General features: G+C 45.7%; 1 protein-coding gene across 6 annotated transcripts in view; it reads right to left on the reverse strand.

Moving 5' to 3' along the window:
* PPP6R3 (protein phosphatase 6 regulatory subunit 3) overlaps positions 1-13742 on the reverse strand; it is a 123060-nt gene that overhangs the window by 31366 nt on the left and 77952 nt on the right. For all 6 annotated transcript variants that reach the window (XM_068975905.1, XM_068975903.1, XM_068975901.1 and 3 more), the window contains exons 10-14: positions 12285-12437; positions 10312-10461; positions 9273-9337; positions 6782-6897; positions 5051-5136 (exon numbers count right to left, since the gene is read on the reverse strand). In XM_068975905.1, the coding sequence (XP_068832006.1) occupies positions 5051-5136; positions 6782-6897; positions 9273-9337; positions 10312-10461; positions 12285-12437 (570 nt within the window). The remainder of the gene's footprint in view (positions 1-5050; positions 5137-6781; positions 6898-9272; positions 9338-10311; positions 10462-12284; positions 12438-13742) is intronic.

The raw sequence follows: 13742 nt of genomic DNA on the forward strand, positions 1-13742 counted from the left end.
AGGGGTCTGTATGTGGTGTGGCTTATGGAATTCTGAGTAAATCACTGAATAAAACTAATCTCATCTCTCTTTATCTGGATATCTTTGAGGAAGATACTACAGTCCAAGTGAATAACCCAGTTTCCAACTAACTCCCTCTCCATCCTCCCTAAAGTGTAAACAAAACATTCACATGAATACTGCACTTGACCTGATGAAATCAAAGCAGAATTTGTGATCTGCCTGCCTGAATCAACCATTGCTTTAGCAAGTAGACGGGAAAAGTGTGTGTGTGTGTGTGTGTCTGTGTGTGTCTGTCTGTCTGTGTGTGTGTCTGTGTCTGTCTCTGTGTGTGTGTGTGTGTGTGTGTGTGTCTGTGTCTGTCTCTGTGTGTGTGTGTGTGTGTGGTGGAGTTGGTAGTTTGCCCATGAGGGCACAGCCAGAGTGCAGATGGGAGGGGTGGAATACTGCTTGGTCACGGCAGCTGGCACCTTACACGGTGACTGCAACCGAGAGCAGGTCAAGTGGCTCCACTGCAGTGGATTTAGGAGCTTCAGGCCACGTGGCTGGCAAGTCAGTACAAGAATCACTCTAAGCCCATGGCGGGGGGTGGGGCACAAAAATAGAAGACAATTCAAAAAGAAAGCCGGGAGAACTGGACAGAACCAAAAAGGAGTCCACCACTCCTGGCTGGTCTTGCTGTTTCAAGATCAATAAGAATACAACGTATCCTTGTTCATACTTTTTGCTTCAAACTAAGAATTTACCAGCTTATTAATGAAAACAAGAAACTAGAGTCTTGTTTTCAAACTTAAGCAACTATTGTGTGCCAGACACTGTGACCACTTTCATCTTCTCCTTAACTAGTATCCTCAAAGCAATTCAAGGAATCTTCCTCCAGAAAGAAACTACTATTCTAGAAAGTTATTATTAATAACGGCATAAAGCATGTGCACCTTCTCAATTATTCTGTTGAGAGATGTGGTGATTCTGATTCTATCTACAGGGTAACACAGTCTGAAATCATTAGTAATAAAATGAGCTGAAAGATGCAATTTAACTTGTTAATCTTCTATCCCTGATCTAAACATTCAGAACACACCCCTGTGAAGCAGCTCCAGCTCAATAAATGCCTCCCTCATTCAAGTCTTCTTCCAGCTGAAGTCTTGTCGTCTTGCTTCTTCCGTCCCACCCACACCTGTTCACCCTTACTGTCAAAGCAGAACCTGAAACCCCATCACTTCTCCTCAAGTCTATCATCACCTCCTAGGGAGGGTTTCTCTCTCATCTGGGTGAACACTGCATCCAGCAGTCTCTCTGCTGCACCTCTAGTCCCACTAGGTCATTCCTCAAGCCAGCAGCCATGATGATCCTTTAAATCATGACAGATTTAAAACCACTGACATTAAATCACGGCATTTTTCATTCAGTTCCAAACCCAACGGCTTTTCATCTCACTAAGATCACAACCCCAGGAGCGTGCCTTGAAGCTGCAAGAGATCCCCGTTTCATTCTCTGCCATGCTCTGACATAAATACGTGGGCGCCCTACCGGCCTCTGCACCCCCTCTTCCACCCCCACTTGCCTCAGCCCCTACACCAATATTCTCAAGGACATTTCCCTAGACCACTTAATTTTAAATGCACGTCTGCCCAAAATACTCCAACTCCCTTCCCCTCGTTTACCCTCCCCCTTTGATTATCCACCTTCACCGAGGCAGGGATTTTTGCCAGTCTTGTCTAGTGCAACATCCACAGTGTCCAGCAAACAGTAGCCACTCAACGAGTTAATGAATTAAGGAACACCAATACATCACCACCTCATGCGAAGAGCTGACTCATTGGAAAAGACTTTGATGCTGGGAGGGATTGGGGGCAGAAGAAAAAGGGGATGACCAAGGATGAGATGGCTGGATGGCATCACTGACTCGATGGACGCGAGTCTGAGTGAACTCCGAGAGTTGGTGACGGACAGGGAGGCCTGGCGTGCTGCGATTCATGGGGTCGCAAAGAGTCGGACATGACTGAGCAACTGAACTGAACACATCACTAAAGGAGAATACAGAATTCTAACTTTTAAGAAAGTAATAAGGAGATAAGAACACTCTTGCCAAGCAAGACGTATTCTAAGCAAACTAGACTTTTTTTTAAATAAGCGAAAATGCTTTTGTTTTATGCAAAAAGAGTAAACTATACTCTTGATACTGTAATGAAAGAAAAAAAAAGCCTTTGAGATGTTACCTTCTTTCATGATTAAATTTCAGATTTATTAACTGTTGTGAAAAGAAAAGGCAAGTAAGAGTTTTCTTCATCTTGGCTGATTAGGTTGCTAAGCAATCTTAAGTATGACCTGACTGGTAACATCTGAGTGAAAAGTAGAAGCCACAGGCTCTTCTTGCTCCACGTTGTCCCACTGTGGACTCCCAGGACCTACATGACCCCGGGCTGGTCAGAAATGCAAACCCTCAGAGGTTCCGCCTCGACCCACTGGGCCTGCAAACAATTCAAATGTGCGCTCTGTATTACTCTATACAATCTCCATAAACTATCTCATAAACTACCTCAACATTTAAAAAACACACCCTTGCCCTTGGAGAGGAAGGCAAAGAATGAAACAAACTCAGTTCTCCAAAGTCAGCACAAAAACGTCTCCTGCGCTTTCTAAATGTATCTAAATCAGTTTGGGGGCTTAGTCAAAGCAGCGCAGTCTCTGGATGCTAAAGTGCCGAGTTTTATTGACAGTAAGAGTGTGTCCATCTCTTGTGCAATTACTCTGGCAATGTGGGGCCACAAGGTTGAAGCACTTCAAAGAGCTCAGCAAGAAGGCAACTCTCTATCCCTACTGGGACACAGCCTGCAACATTCTGGGCAAAAAATGAACAGTTTGGAAGCTACAGTTCAAGTCTCCCTGGTGGCCTGGGGTTAATGTAAACGGACCCTTAAAAACTTGGAACCCCCGTATCCCTAAAAATACAGGGTTGGCCATAACACTTATGAACAAACTCTGTGGTCAACCCAATACCACAAAGTAGCATTCCTCACTGAAGGACTCAGACTAACTGGCGGTGGTCTGCTAGTCTTGGGTGTCTGAAACTAAAGAAGTGAGAGGTCCTGAGAGAGCAGCAACACAGAGTCTCAGGCAACAACAAGATCACAGGGTGGGGCCAAGCAGACACAGAGATGAGCCATGGTAACAGGGCTCTGTTACTGGCCACTTCTGCTGCATAAACCCACGTCTCTTTTTGTGTTCCTGTGGAGTATTTGCACAGCCAAAGTGCTACGGCAGCAAGCACAGCAGGCAAAGGAGAACCAGGCTTCAGCCAGCATGACACGCGGAGCCCAGGATAGCTCTTCGTGCCACACAGATGTAAATGTCTGTCTAGATGGAAGTGTCTGTCTGCATTTACTCGACCCAAAGGAGTTGCGCACTAATTTCGTGCTGTGTGGCCATATACAACATTACACACAGTCACACACTAGATGACCGACCGCACAGCGCAAAGGAGCTGAGAATCATCTGAACTGCAATGCAGTCCTTCTTTACACCCTGACAAGAGAAATGTACTTGAATTACCAAAGTTTTTAAAAAATCCTGATAACAAGTTTAACTGACATTTTTTACTTCTACCTTTGAAGTTAATCAAAGGGCAAGTTTTAACAAATTTTCCCAAACAAGATCAGAATTAATACTCCTAACTATTTCTCTATAAATAAGAAACAAGTCAAAACTCCCTTTCAAGGAGATCACACTGCCTGCATTCTTAATAAGGACTCAATATGGGGACCTCTAAATTAACAGGTTCAGCTTAAGTATAATTAATACTCTGCAGTAACACCCTGATCATCCAGAATTTTAACCAATTTGACTGGGGGAAAAAAAAACAAAAAAACCAATCTACGGTGGATAATACATTCATTAAAACTTACTTAACCCTTCCTTGATAGCACAGGGCTGTCAAGTGCATGTCACGTCCTCTGATGGGCTGTAACACCGAGACACAGGGGCCACTAAACCGGCTATAATTAAAAGGCCCCACACAGCTCCCTTTCTACACTTACCTCTTCATAATTCTTTCAGCTTCTAGTACCTAATAATTCTCCCACTATATCCACCTTACCAAGCCACCAATCTGTCAAGAGTCTGTTAAAAGACAACCAAAGTTGTGAGTTGATCTACAGAGGGGGAGGCGACCGGTCCCTGGGGCCATGTGACACAGGGTGACCCGGGCACTGCTCTGTAGCACCTCCTACCCCCACCCTCATTTCTAAATTCTGTTCTGAGCAGATAAGGCTGCCAGGCACTTGACTGCCCAACAATTGAGGGAGTTACCGTGTATTAGAAATTCAAGACTGCAGCTGCTGAACTTCAAAAACAGAATGAAACGTCTGATACATCTCCTTCTATGTACAATCAAGGCTACCACCTCAGTTATCAGGTGGCATGTGCTTGCAAAAGGAAACGCTTTCCCTCATCTTCAAAACCAAATCAATACTTACCTTAAAACTTAGTGTCTTAAAGAAAACAAAGACTACATTCCAAAGTCCAATATAATTTATAAAAAAATTATCAATGCCATTGTTCCCTGGCTCAAAGTACCAATCTGTTAAAGCCGGGGTTCCAAAGTCATCTACAGAACTTCCCCCAACTGGGAATGTCTTTAATGAGGGTAAACTCAGCTAAGCAGAAGTAGAAACCAGTCACAGGAATATTTCGGTTCTCTAACCACCCGGAGTTATCCAGGCGTAAGGCAACAACACGAACGTGGCAGGACAGCTGGGGCTAAGCTGAGGAGCCCGGGGAGCAGGCGCTGAGGGAGGTGCAGCGGTGTGCCAGGAAGCGGGGCTGAGGGCTGCATGTCCCCTACGTCACCCCAGGCTGGAACTGGGAGCTGACGGGACAAACGAGCCAGAGCACTGTGGACGCAACCTCGTTCACTGGTGAGAGGCATGAGCGTGCCCCTTGGTCCACCATCACCAGCACAAGTGGAAGAGAGGCACCTCACATCCTTCTGAATAAGCGGGCAAAGCCCCAGAGCACCGCAACCACAGAAATGTAATCTTGTAGAACCTACTAGATCCACCGTGTTCCTCTTGTTAGTTTCTCCCAAGGAACTCGTGCAGAACGTCTCCCATCGTTCCCTGACTTCATCTGGAAGATCTTCAGAGCGGAGAAAAAGAAAAAAGCATGATCACTACAGCGACTTACGCAGACAAACGGGGGGCACGAGAGGGCGCCACCATGCGGCTCGTCAGAGGTGAGCAAGCCCTGCGGGCTGGGCGCCGGGCTCTGGAGGCTCAGGGTTCTAGAGCCGTGCTCAGTCTGCACCCTGAGGACTTTCAGGAACCCCCCCCTACCCCGCCTCTGGTCTATGCTTGATGCCAAGAGCCCTAACCAGTTACCTGGATTTAACAATTTTTTTAGGATCTTTTGGTAAAAACTTAACCTGGAATATATTAATATAAGTGTTTCCACTGAACTCTTTATAAAGGTGTGGCTAACAGTGGTCCTGCTCCACGGTCACGCGTGTCCAGGGAACACTGCACACACTGACTCCTGCTCGCTCTCTTGAGAAATTCTGAGGGCATTTAGCCCATGGCTGCCCCATGGAACCCAGTGTGGGTTCTCAAGTTCCTCAAAGATAATGTTTTCTAAATACTTGTGTCATAGGACAACAAACGGATACATGTGCAATAATGAAATCTATCCTCTACAGAAAACTTAAAGAAAAGGAAACACAAATAGTTTTATGAGAAAATGAAACTACAGCTGCAATCTGGGAGCCCTTGCTAGACTCAAGTTGTTGTCTGACAATTCTGGTTTAAATATATGTGCATACCCCCTCACACACACATCTGGGAGGCAACCACCATAAAACTAAGACTGCTCTAAAAGAACACATACGACATGGCCAATTCACGCGTACGGCTAAGGACATACAGTGTGATGATATGGCTAATCTCTGTCTCAAGAAGCAAAATCCCCAGTGGGCAAGCCCCAGTTTTCTCCATCGCTGGGCCACAATCATGCCTTTACTGCACATTCAACAGGTAACAGCCTCTTGAACACAAACATTCTTAAGAGAGAAGCAGGATAGACTGGGAGCTGATTTTCAGCAAGCTAACAACTGAACAAACGCTGCACCACGAGGCTAAGACATTTTGCCCTTGGAGTGAGTCACAGGACTAGTAATCCCGCTGGAGTACCCGGGGTTCTTCATGTTCTCATCCAGGAGGAGGTAGACTCAAGGCCAGGGAGCCAGTGTAAAAGGCATCCGCACAACTTTTTCAAGGAACCTCGGGCTGATTACATTCAAATGCTAGTACAGAAAGAGTCTTTAAGGATATTGGCTAATAGCCCTCATTTTAGTAATAGATAGACAGAAAAAAATGCTGATCTTAATATGCTAGTGAAAGGAACTCAAATCCACAGGCCATGTGGGGGCCTTCAGGAAAAAAGAAAAAGCAAGAGTAACTAACTGTAGCTCACAAGGCTCCACTGTCAGCCTATGAGTACTTCAAGCTCGCCACTTGTGAGCCATGCCCTTAGAGGATGAAAGTGGGTGACTCCAGTTCACGGCCAAGACTGCCGATACTTAGTAAAAGGACTGCAGAACTAAGAACGGAGACACAGCAAAGAGTTGTATTGTTCAAACACATTCTCAAGAGTCTCATTCAAATCTCCAGATAATGTGGAAGTAGAAGGAACTCCTTAGACAGCTGTTTAAAAAGCTATGAATCTTTCCACCCTACCCTTAACTCCTCCAATCCAACAGAAACGACGCTGCAAGCCCTGGCCCCGTTACCTCTGATGAGCTGCTGCACCGAGGCGCTGTTGGGGCCCTTCTCTGTGCTGTGCACGATGCAGTTGGCTATCCTCGTCAGGTGGCCCATGTAGCCGTGCCGCCGACCTCCCTCGGCCCTGCCAGGGGGCAGAAGACAGATGTTCAGACTCCTGACAGTGTGGGGTGACGACGCAGCTGGCTAACTACTGTGGAGTTAAGCAATCATTCTAAAATCTGAGCCACCAAGGACAAGAACAGATAGGAGAGGAGGGTAAGGAGTCTTATCAGATTGGGGGCGGCAGGGATGGGCAGTGAAATGTGTGGCAGAAAACAGTCTACTCAAAAAAATTACACTGCAGCCCCTCTAGACAGGACAAATTTTGTTCAAGTATTCAAACCAACCGTCTTCAGTCACATATTATCTTTAAAAACAAAAGCCTGAACATTCACTGGTACCTGATGATTCTGTGGCTGTGACTTTCCTTTCTCTCTTTCTGTAAAACTATTTTTCAGACTAAACAAACTGTAGAGAACTGAGGTGAGAATTCTACTGGTTCATTTTGCTAAGACATGATATTAAATTTCAATCATATTAATCAATTACCAGAGAAAGTTATCTAGTAATGGCATTTCTTGAGTTAAAATGTTAGCTGATTCGAGGACTTGGCCAAGAGGAGAGGCAGTCAACTTGCATTTGGCCCATACACCACTGGGAACAGACATGCATGTTACTCCTCACCCCTTCCCGACCCATCTTTACACTTAAGACTTCTCACATCACTGTGACCTCTCTACCTGAATATTTTAAAAGTGTCAATACTTTAAATTCTATGAAACAGAAGACTTCTGAATGCAGACAGGAGGGAACAAACTGAAGAGATCTTTACTTAAAAGGAGACTCTTTCAGGAGCCACTTTACAAAGAAAAAAACCATGTAATGCTTACAGGCCTGCCTCAAAAATAAAAGTATCTGCAATAAGCTTAGAGGTTCCACGGAGGCCTGCAGGCCGGAAGGCCCAGGGCGGACTTCAGCTGAGCTGCTAAGAGCCTCTCTGGTCGTTGTTCGGTCACTCAGTCAAGTCCAACTCTGCGACCTCTTTCCGTCTCACAGTAAGATTCAGAGTAAGAGCCTGAATGTTCATTCGGGGCAAATTCTTACAAACTCTGCTGTATTCCCTCACACCTCCACAAGTGAAAACAAACACCCATTTGCAACCTTTTTGGCCCAAGGCTCCCAGTGTTCTTTACGCTTCCTGTTCAAGGAAACCTTAAAAAGCTCTTTCAGGACCCCCCAGGAAAGAAGAAATAACCTTAGCCAGGATTTCAGAGGCTGGAGCTCATGGGGAGCAGAGCACTGGTGAGACAAGGAGGCAGAGAGAGGAAGGGAGGCAAGGAAGGCGAAGATGGACCAGAGACGTCAGTCTGGCCACAGAAGGGTTCTCCTCCGAGGAGAGGACCTGGGCCCCAGCCACACTCAACTACAAGCCATCTTTCTCCACAAAGAATCAAAGCAAAGCCCTATCGGTTTTTAGTAAGTGATTTTTAAAAGAAATGTATACCCCAAAATGTATGCTTACATAAATCTGACTTAAAAGCAAACACAAGAATGCCTTGAGAGTGTTTCCCAAACACACCCCCCTGCTGCAGAATCTATGGGAAGGCATAAAAGCTCCTTGGGCGTTAGAGGGGAATGCTCATCCCAGACAACACTGCTAGGGGGTAACAAAGCCACTCACAGGCAGCAACAAATACCGCAAGTAATTGCGCCAATCAGCTAACGGAAATTTTCTATAAAAGGAAATACTAGGCAATTGTACCCTCCTCTAGCTCCAGGCACAAAGTGACTCTAGGAGCTAATTATCATCACGGAGGACTTGCCTTTGTCATTCTCTTCCTCCTTCCCATCATTCTCAGAAAAACCACCATTCACCAAGAAACAAGTTTCAAACGCAGCAGCAGAGGAGGGGCGCACTCCCAACCCCCGGTTTCCCCTCAAGACAGGTAGAAAGACAGGGAGATCTAAAAGTAAATTATTAGAAAAATACCTGTTAACAATTAAATACTCTGGGAGTCCCCAGAGAGCCATCTGTAACTAACTGTAAAGCGGCCTGTAGCGTGTAATTATATTCTCTGTGCCCTGTCTAGAGCAAGGGCGCACATTTTCTTCAAATTAAAAAGCAGGGCTTCTCTGGAGGCTCAGTGGTGAGGAGTCCGCCTGCCAACGCAGGAGACACAGGTTCGGTCCCTGGTCCAGGAAGACCCCACATGTCTCGGAGTGGCAGCTGTTAAGCCTGTGCTCCAGAGTCCAAGAGCCACACCTACTAAAACCTGAGCGCCTAGAGCCTGTGCTCTGGGACAAGAGAAGCCGTGGCAATAAGAAGCCCACGTGCCGGGGCTGGAGGGTGGGCCCCACGCCGCAACTAGTGCCAAAAGGCCCGCGCAGCAGCCAAGACCCAGCACAGCCCAACACAAATAGCCAACCTGAACGCCTATTGGAGAGCAATATACTCACTGTTTCTTCTCGTTCATTTCCCAGGCGTCAAGTATTCGTTCTATTAACTGACATTTTTGAAAGAGCTGAATAAAAAAGAATGTTTCAGGTTAACATTGACATAAATGTCACAGTGTCAAAATTTTAAAGTGAAACAGAACTCTAGTTAAACAGAAAAGTGATACATACCACTTTATACATACAACCCAGCAAGCTAAACAGCTGTGAATTATTGGCTAAATCAGATGCAATGTGATAAAGTAACTGCTACCAGTGAGCAGCTGACCTCAAGCAAAGCCAGGTTTTATTCTGAAATGGAATCATGCCCTAGCAAAAATTTAGTTCACAACCCACGGCAATATTGGTACTTTTCAAATGTGAGCAACACTTACTTCTACATGAACTAACATTACTATTCTTATTAAAAACAGGTGTGGCTGGCCAATGACCAGAGCTGTGGGCTGCTTTATCAGAATGTGCAAAGCCAGTCTCATTCAAATGTCATTTGTCTTCCCCATCTACTTGGTCACTCCAGGCTAGCCTTGCCCATCTTCAAGGTTTGGGGGTGACACAGTATGAGCGAGAGAATGTCTACAGTCACAGAACTGCAGAGCAAGAAGACACCTGAGGACGGACTCGTAAAATCACCACCTCATATTTAACAGGAGACAACAGACCCCCGGAAGACGCGTGCTGACACGGCAGAGGACTCACCTCTCCCACTTTCAGTCACAGATTCAGCACCAAAAATGGAAACTCAGGCAAGCCAAATAACTGTTCAAATGTTATTTAAATTTGTATTGTTTTTTAATTTCCAAAAGGTTTCTAAATCTTCCAATCTATTGGGTTTACTGAAACTTTTTCAAAAAGTTCATCTAATGGTGAATTGCCTAGGATATGATTTATAGAATCACTGGTTAAAAGTACAATCGAAATAAGACAGTTAAATCCTTAGATTCTGAAATCTCACCTCCTACCCTTAGACTTCAATTCACTTCATAACTCAAGTAGAAAACTACTATAACCAGGAGTGGCAGAAAAAGACACCAAGTAAGCTTACATGTTTCAATAACAAGTTGTCACCAGCAGAGTCTTGATCAGTAATTGTGCTATTTTCTGTGTTTTCAAAAGGACTTGCAAGAATCAGTGCAATGCAAATTTCCACTTGTGTATGTAAAAAGTTATTCCATGTGTATTTGAAGAACATGTCCTACAAAAAAAAAGAAAAGCAATGCTTTCTTTTACTGTCACCTCAATCTTTCAGTCACTACTTCAATACATTCACCAAATAATCAATTGATAAATGATGTGCTCATGGTACAATAAAACAAATTAAAAGGAATACATTATTTCTAAAGGCAGTTTAAAACGCCTTCATAGACTAAATAACATTATATTTGCTCATTCAACACGTCAGAATTTGCAAGGAATCTAATAGAGACCAACAATGAATACGTAAAGACAATAAATTTCTCGGAGAAAATCTTTTTGTTTTCACAGTGTATCACTAATACAGATATTAAGTTTAGTAAATTTCCGATGATTTTCAAAGAAATCTATGAGATTTCATTTTGATTCCACAAAATGTTCACTGATGACTCCTGAGCAGTGCCCAGTGCTAGTTGCAACATACGGTCTCCAATGTCACACCTTAAAAAAATAACCACTCGAGTGCTCGAAACTCGTGGAACTATCAGCAGACGGAGCAAAACAAGACAGTATGGCAGGAGGTGGTGTGTGGAGCTCCGGGAGGTGCAAGGGTTTTCCAGATTACCCAGAAAAGGCAACGGGAGCAGAAAAGAAAACAGCTCCTAAAAGCACAGAACGCAAAGCTGCAGCATGTTTTCAGGATATCTCTGAGTCTGGTTATCCAATCTCAAAATGAAAAAGTAATGATTAATGATCCATTTAGAAGTTTTATCAAATTTAGCACTCAAAAGTAGCTCTAATATTAACAACAGAATGAATTAACAATAGCTGTACACTTATTAGTAGTAAGATTAAAGACTAGTAATTGATGACTTCAAGGAGACTCCCAAAGACAGGCGTGGGAAGTTACGTTCCTGTCAGAGGGTGAGGCAGAGACTCTGTCCACAGGGGGCAAGGGCTATGCTGCCACGCCAAGTGTGAGCCTGTGGCGCTCCTTCCTCTCCAGGGGGGCCCTGCTCTCCGTGCCCTCTACCGCTGTGCCACTAACACGTCAGGCTGGAACAGCTGACGTAGCTCAGCGATGCCACAAAGTGCAATGGCATGGCAGATAGAGCAGGCACGGGTTTCAACGTGGATGTGAATTCAAATCTTGGCTCCACCACTTACTAGCTGTACTCTGGGCATGATCTGAAAAAAAACAGTTTTATACCCATGATCATAGGAGAAATGTATGTGAAGTGCCCACTTGATGTCTCTCATGTGAAGAGCAAACACCAGGCCCTCCTCTGAAACACATGCCAAATTCCCCTGGGGCACCGTGTGACCACCCTGGGAACCGCCTGTGCTATGGCAGACAGGTCAGAGCCGGCAGGGGCCCCAAGCCAGGCCCGTGGATCCCAAGCACAGGCCTCGGAGCTGGGGACCTCAGGAGTACAGGAAGTCCAGATAAGACGGTCTTAATACCCTCTACAGCTCTCTCTCAGTGCAAAAAAGACAAAAGCCTGTCCCCTGAAGACAAGCATTATGAAGGAAAACAGTGCTGCGGGCAGCAGCCACTTATGGCTCACACAACCCCCCAAAGAAAGTGACTGCGCTCACTCCTGCCTCCACGGGTGACCGAGCTTTCGGAGGGAAATGTCTGTGTCTTAACTGTCCCAGAAATTCTCTATAACACAGGCACAGATCTCTATGCAGAGCAACAATAAATCACTACTGAAAAATTAAAAGCACTCAAAGTTGATGATAACCTCAAGGGCAAGACTGTTTGCACTCAGACCAAGAAAAGTCACTGACACATACTGTGAGTTTATGAGGTTCTACAATCAGTGATCTTATTTATAAAAGCTCAAGGGCAAGTGAAGACATCATTCGGGGACATCTTACCAGTATGACCCCAATGCTATTCAGCTCCATGAGGTCCCCATTGATGCTGCTGGTATTCGTCTGGAGGAGGCTGGATACCAACCTAACCACACTCAGTCGGGTGTTCCCCACGGGGGGGTCCAGCACGCCCCACGTAGTCTTCATCACACTTTTCTGAGAAAGAAAAAGCTTTCTGATTAGATTCAGTTCAGGACTTCCCTAGTGGCCCAGCGCTCAAGAATCCGCCTGCCAACGCAGGGGACACAGGTTTGATCCCTGGTCCAAGAAGATCACACATGCCATGCGGCAACTAAGCCCACGGGCTGTGGGGTCCATGCTCCACAACAAGAAGAGCGCCGTCTCAGGGAGAAGCCCTCACGCTGCAACCAGAGGGCAGCCCCGACTCGCCGCAACTAGAGAAATACCTGCAGGCAGCAACGAAGACCCAGCAGAACCAAAGATGAACAAATAAAGAAATTAAAAACCAGTTCAATAAACAAACGGTGCAGGAGTATGTACTTAGATATCACACTAGTTAAACTAAGCCCACAAACAACTTGGCCTAAATTCTACACCTGCAGAAAAATCCAAAACTGCTACTGATATCTTTAAGATATGATGAAGTAAATATAAGAGAAAAAAATAGGTAATTTCCCTAGACTACATATTTCATAAGAAATCAAGTACCCCCCTGCGTTCAATATTCTAAACAAGCAGAAAGCTTGTCAAGTCCATGAAGAAAAAGTGCAATACTCCAAACCTGACCAGAAGGCTGAGAAACTAAGAGAAGTGACACGTGGTTTCGGAACACAGTCCTCAACCTCTGCCAAAACCGGGGTAAAAATGCAAACTCAGTAGCTGCCTCTGGGTCACAACCTAGAAGCAGGATCAACCTCAAACCTGCTTTCATCCATAAAAGGGAGCTTGTATTCTTTGAAATCACAGAAGATAGACCCAGAACATTTCAGAACTTTAGAAGTTTGGCAGGAGACCCACGACAAAGTGAAAAGGGTGTCCTTCTCCATGTCCCCGTCCAACAGGGCTTCCCAGCACCCCCGCCTGCTCTCCTCCAGGCCCAGGGGAAAGGGGAGCCACCCCCCACTCCCTGCAGCGCAGTGCTACTGAGCATGGACCTGCTCACGTGCTGCCCTGTGCAGTAAAGCCAGTCAGGGGCTGAACTCACTGCCCCCAGCAGGGAAGAGTCTACACAAAACACTGTCTCACTTTGGAATCAGCCCAAGAAGAGCACCAGGGTGAGAATCCACACGAGATGCTTTTCTGTCAACCGAGAAAGGAGACAGGGACACCTGAGACCCGGGTCAGGGGCGCCCGGAAACACCTCCTCCTCTCTCAGGCCCTCCCCCTCCTCCGACTTGCACTTCTTTTCTCCTGAACAAATCCTGCTTCTTCCCCGGCTCTCCTGCCCTTCTCCCCAGGCCTGGCATGAAGGACGCCACTGGCCAACATCAGTAGGCGCCC

This window comes from Capricornis sumatraensis, chromosome 8 (assembly GCF_032405125.1).
Source record: "Capricornis sumatraensis isolate serow.1 chromosome 8, serow.2, whole genome shotgun sequence".
In the NCBI taxonomy this organism is placed as follows: Eukaryota; Metazoa; Chordata; class Mammalia; order Artiodactyla; family Bovidae; genus Capricornis; species Capricornis sumatraensis.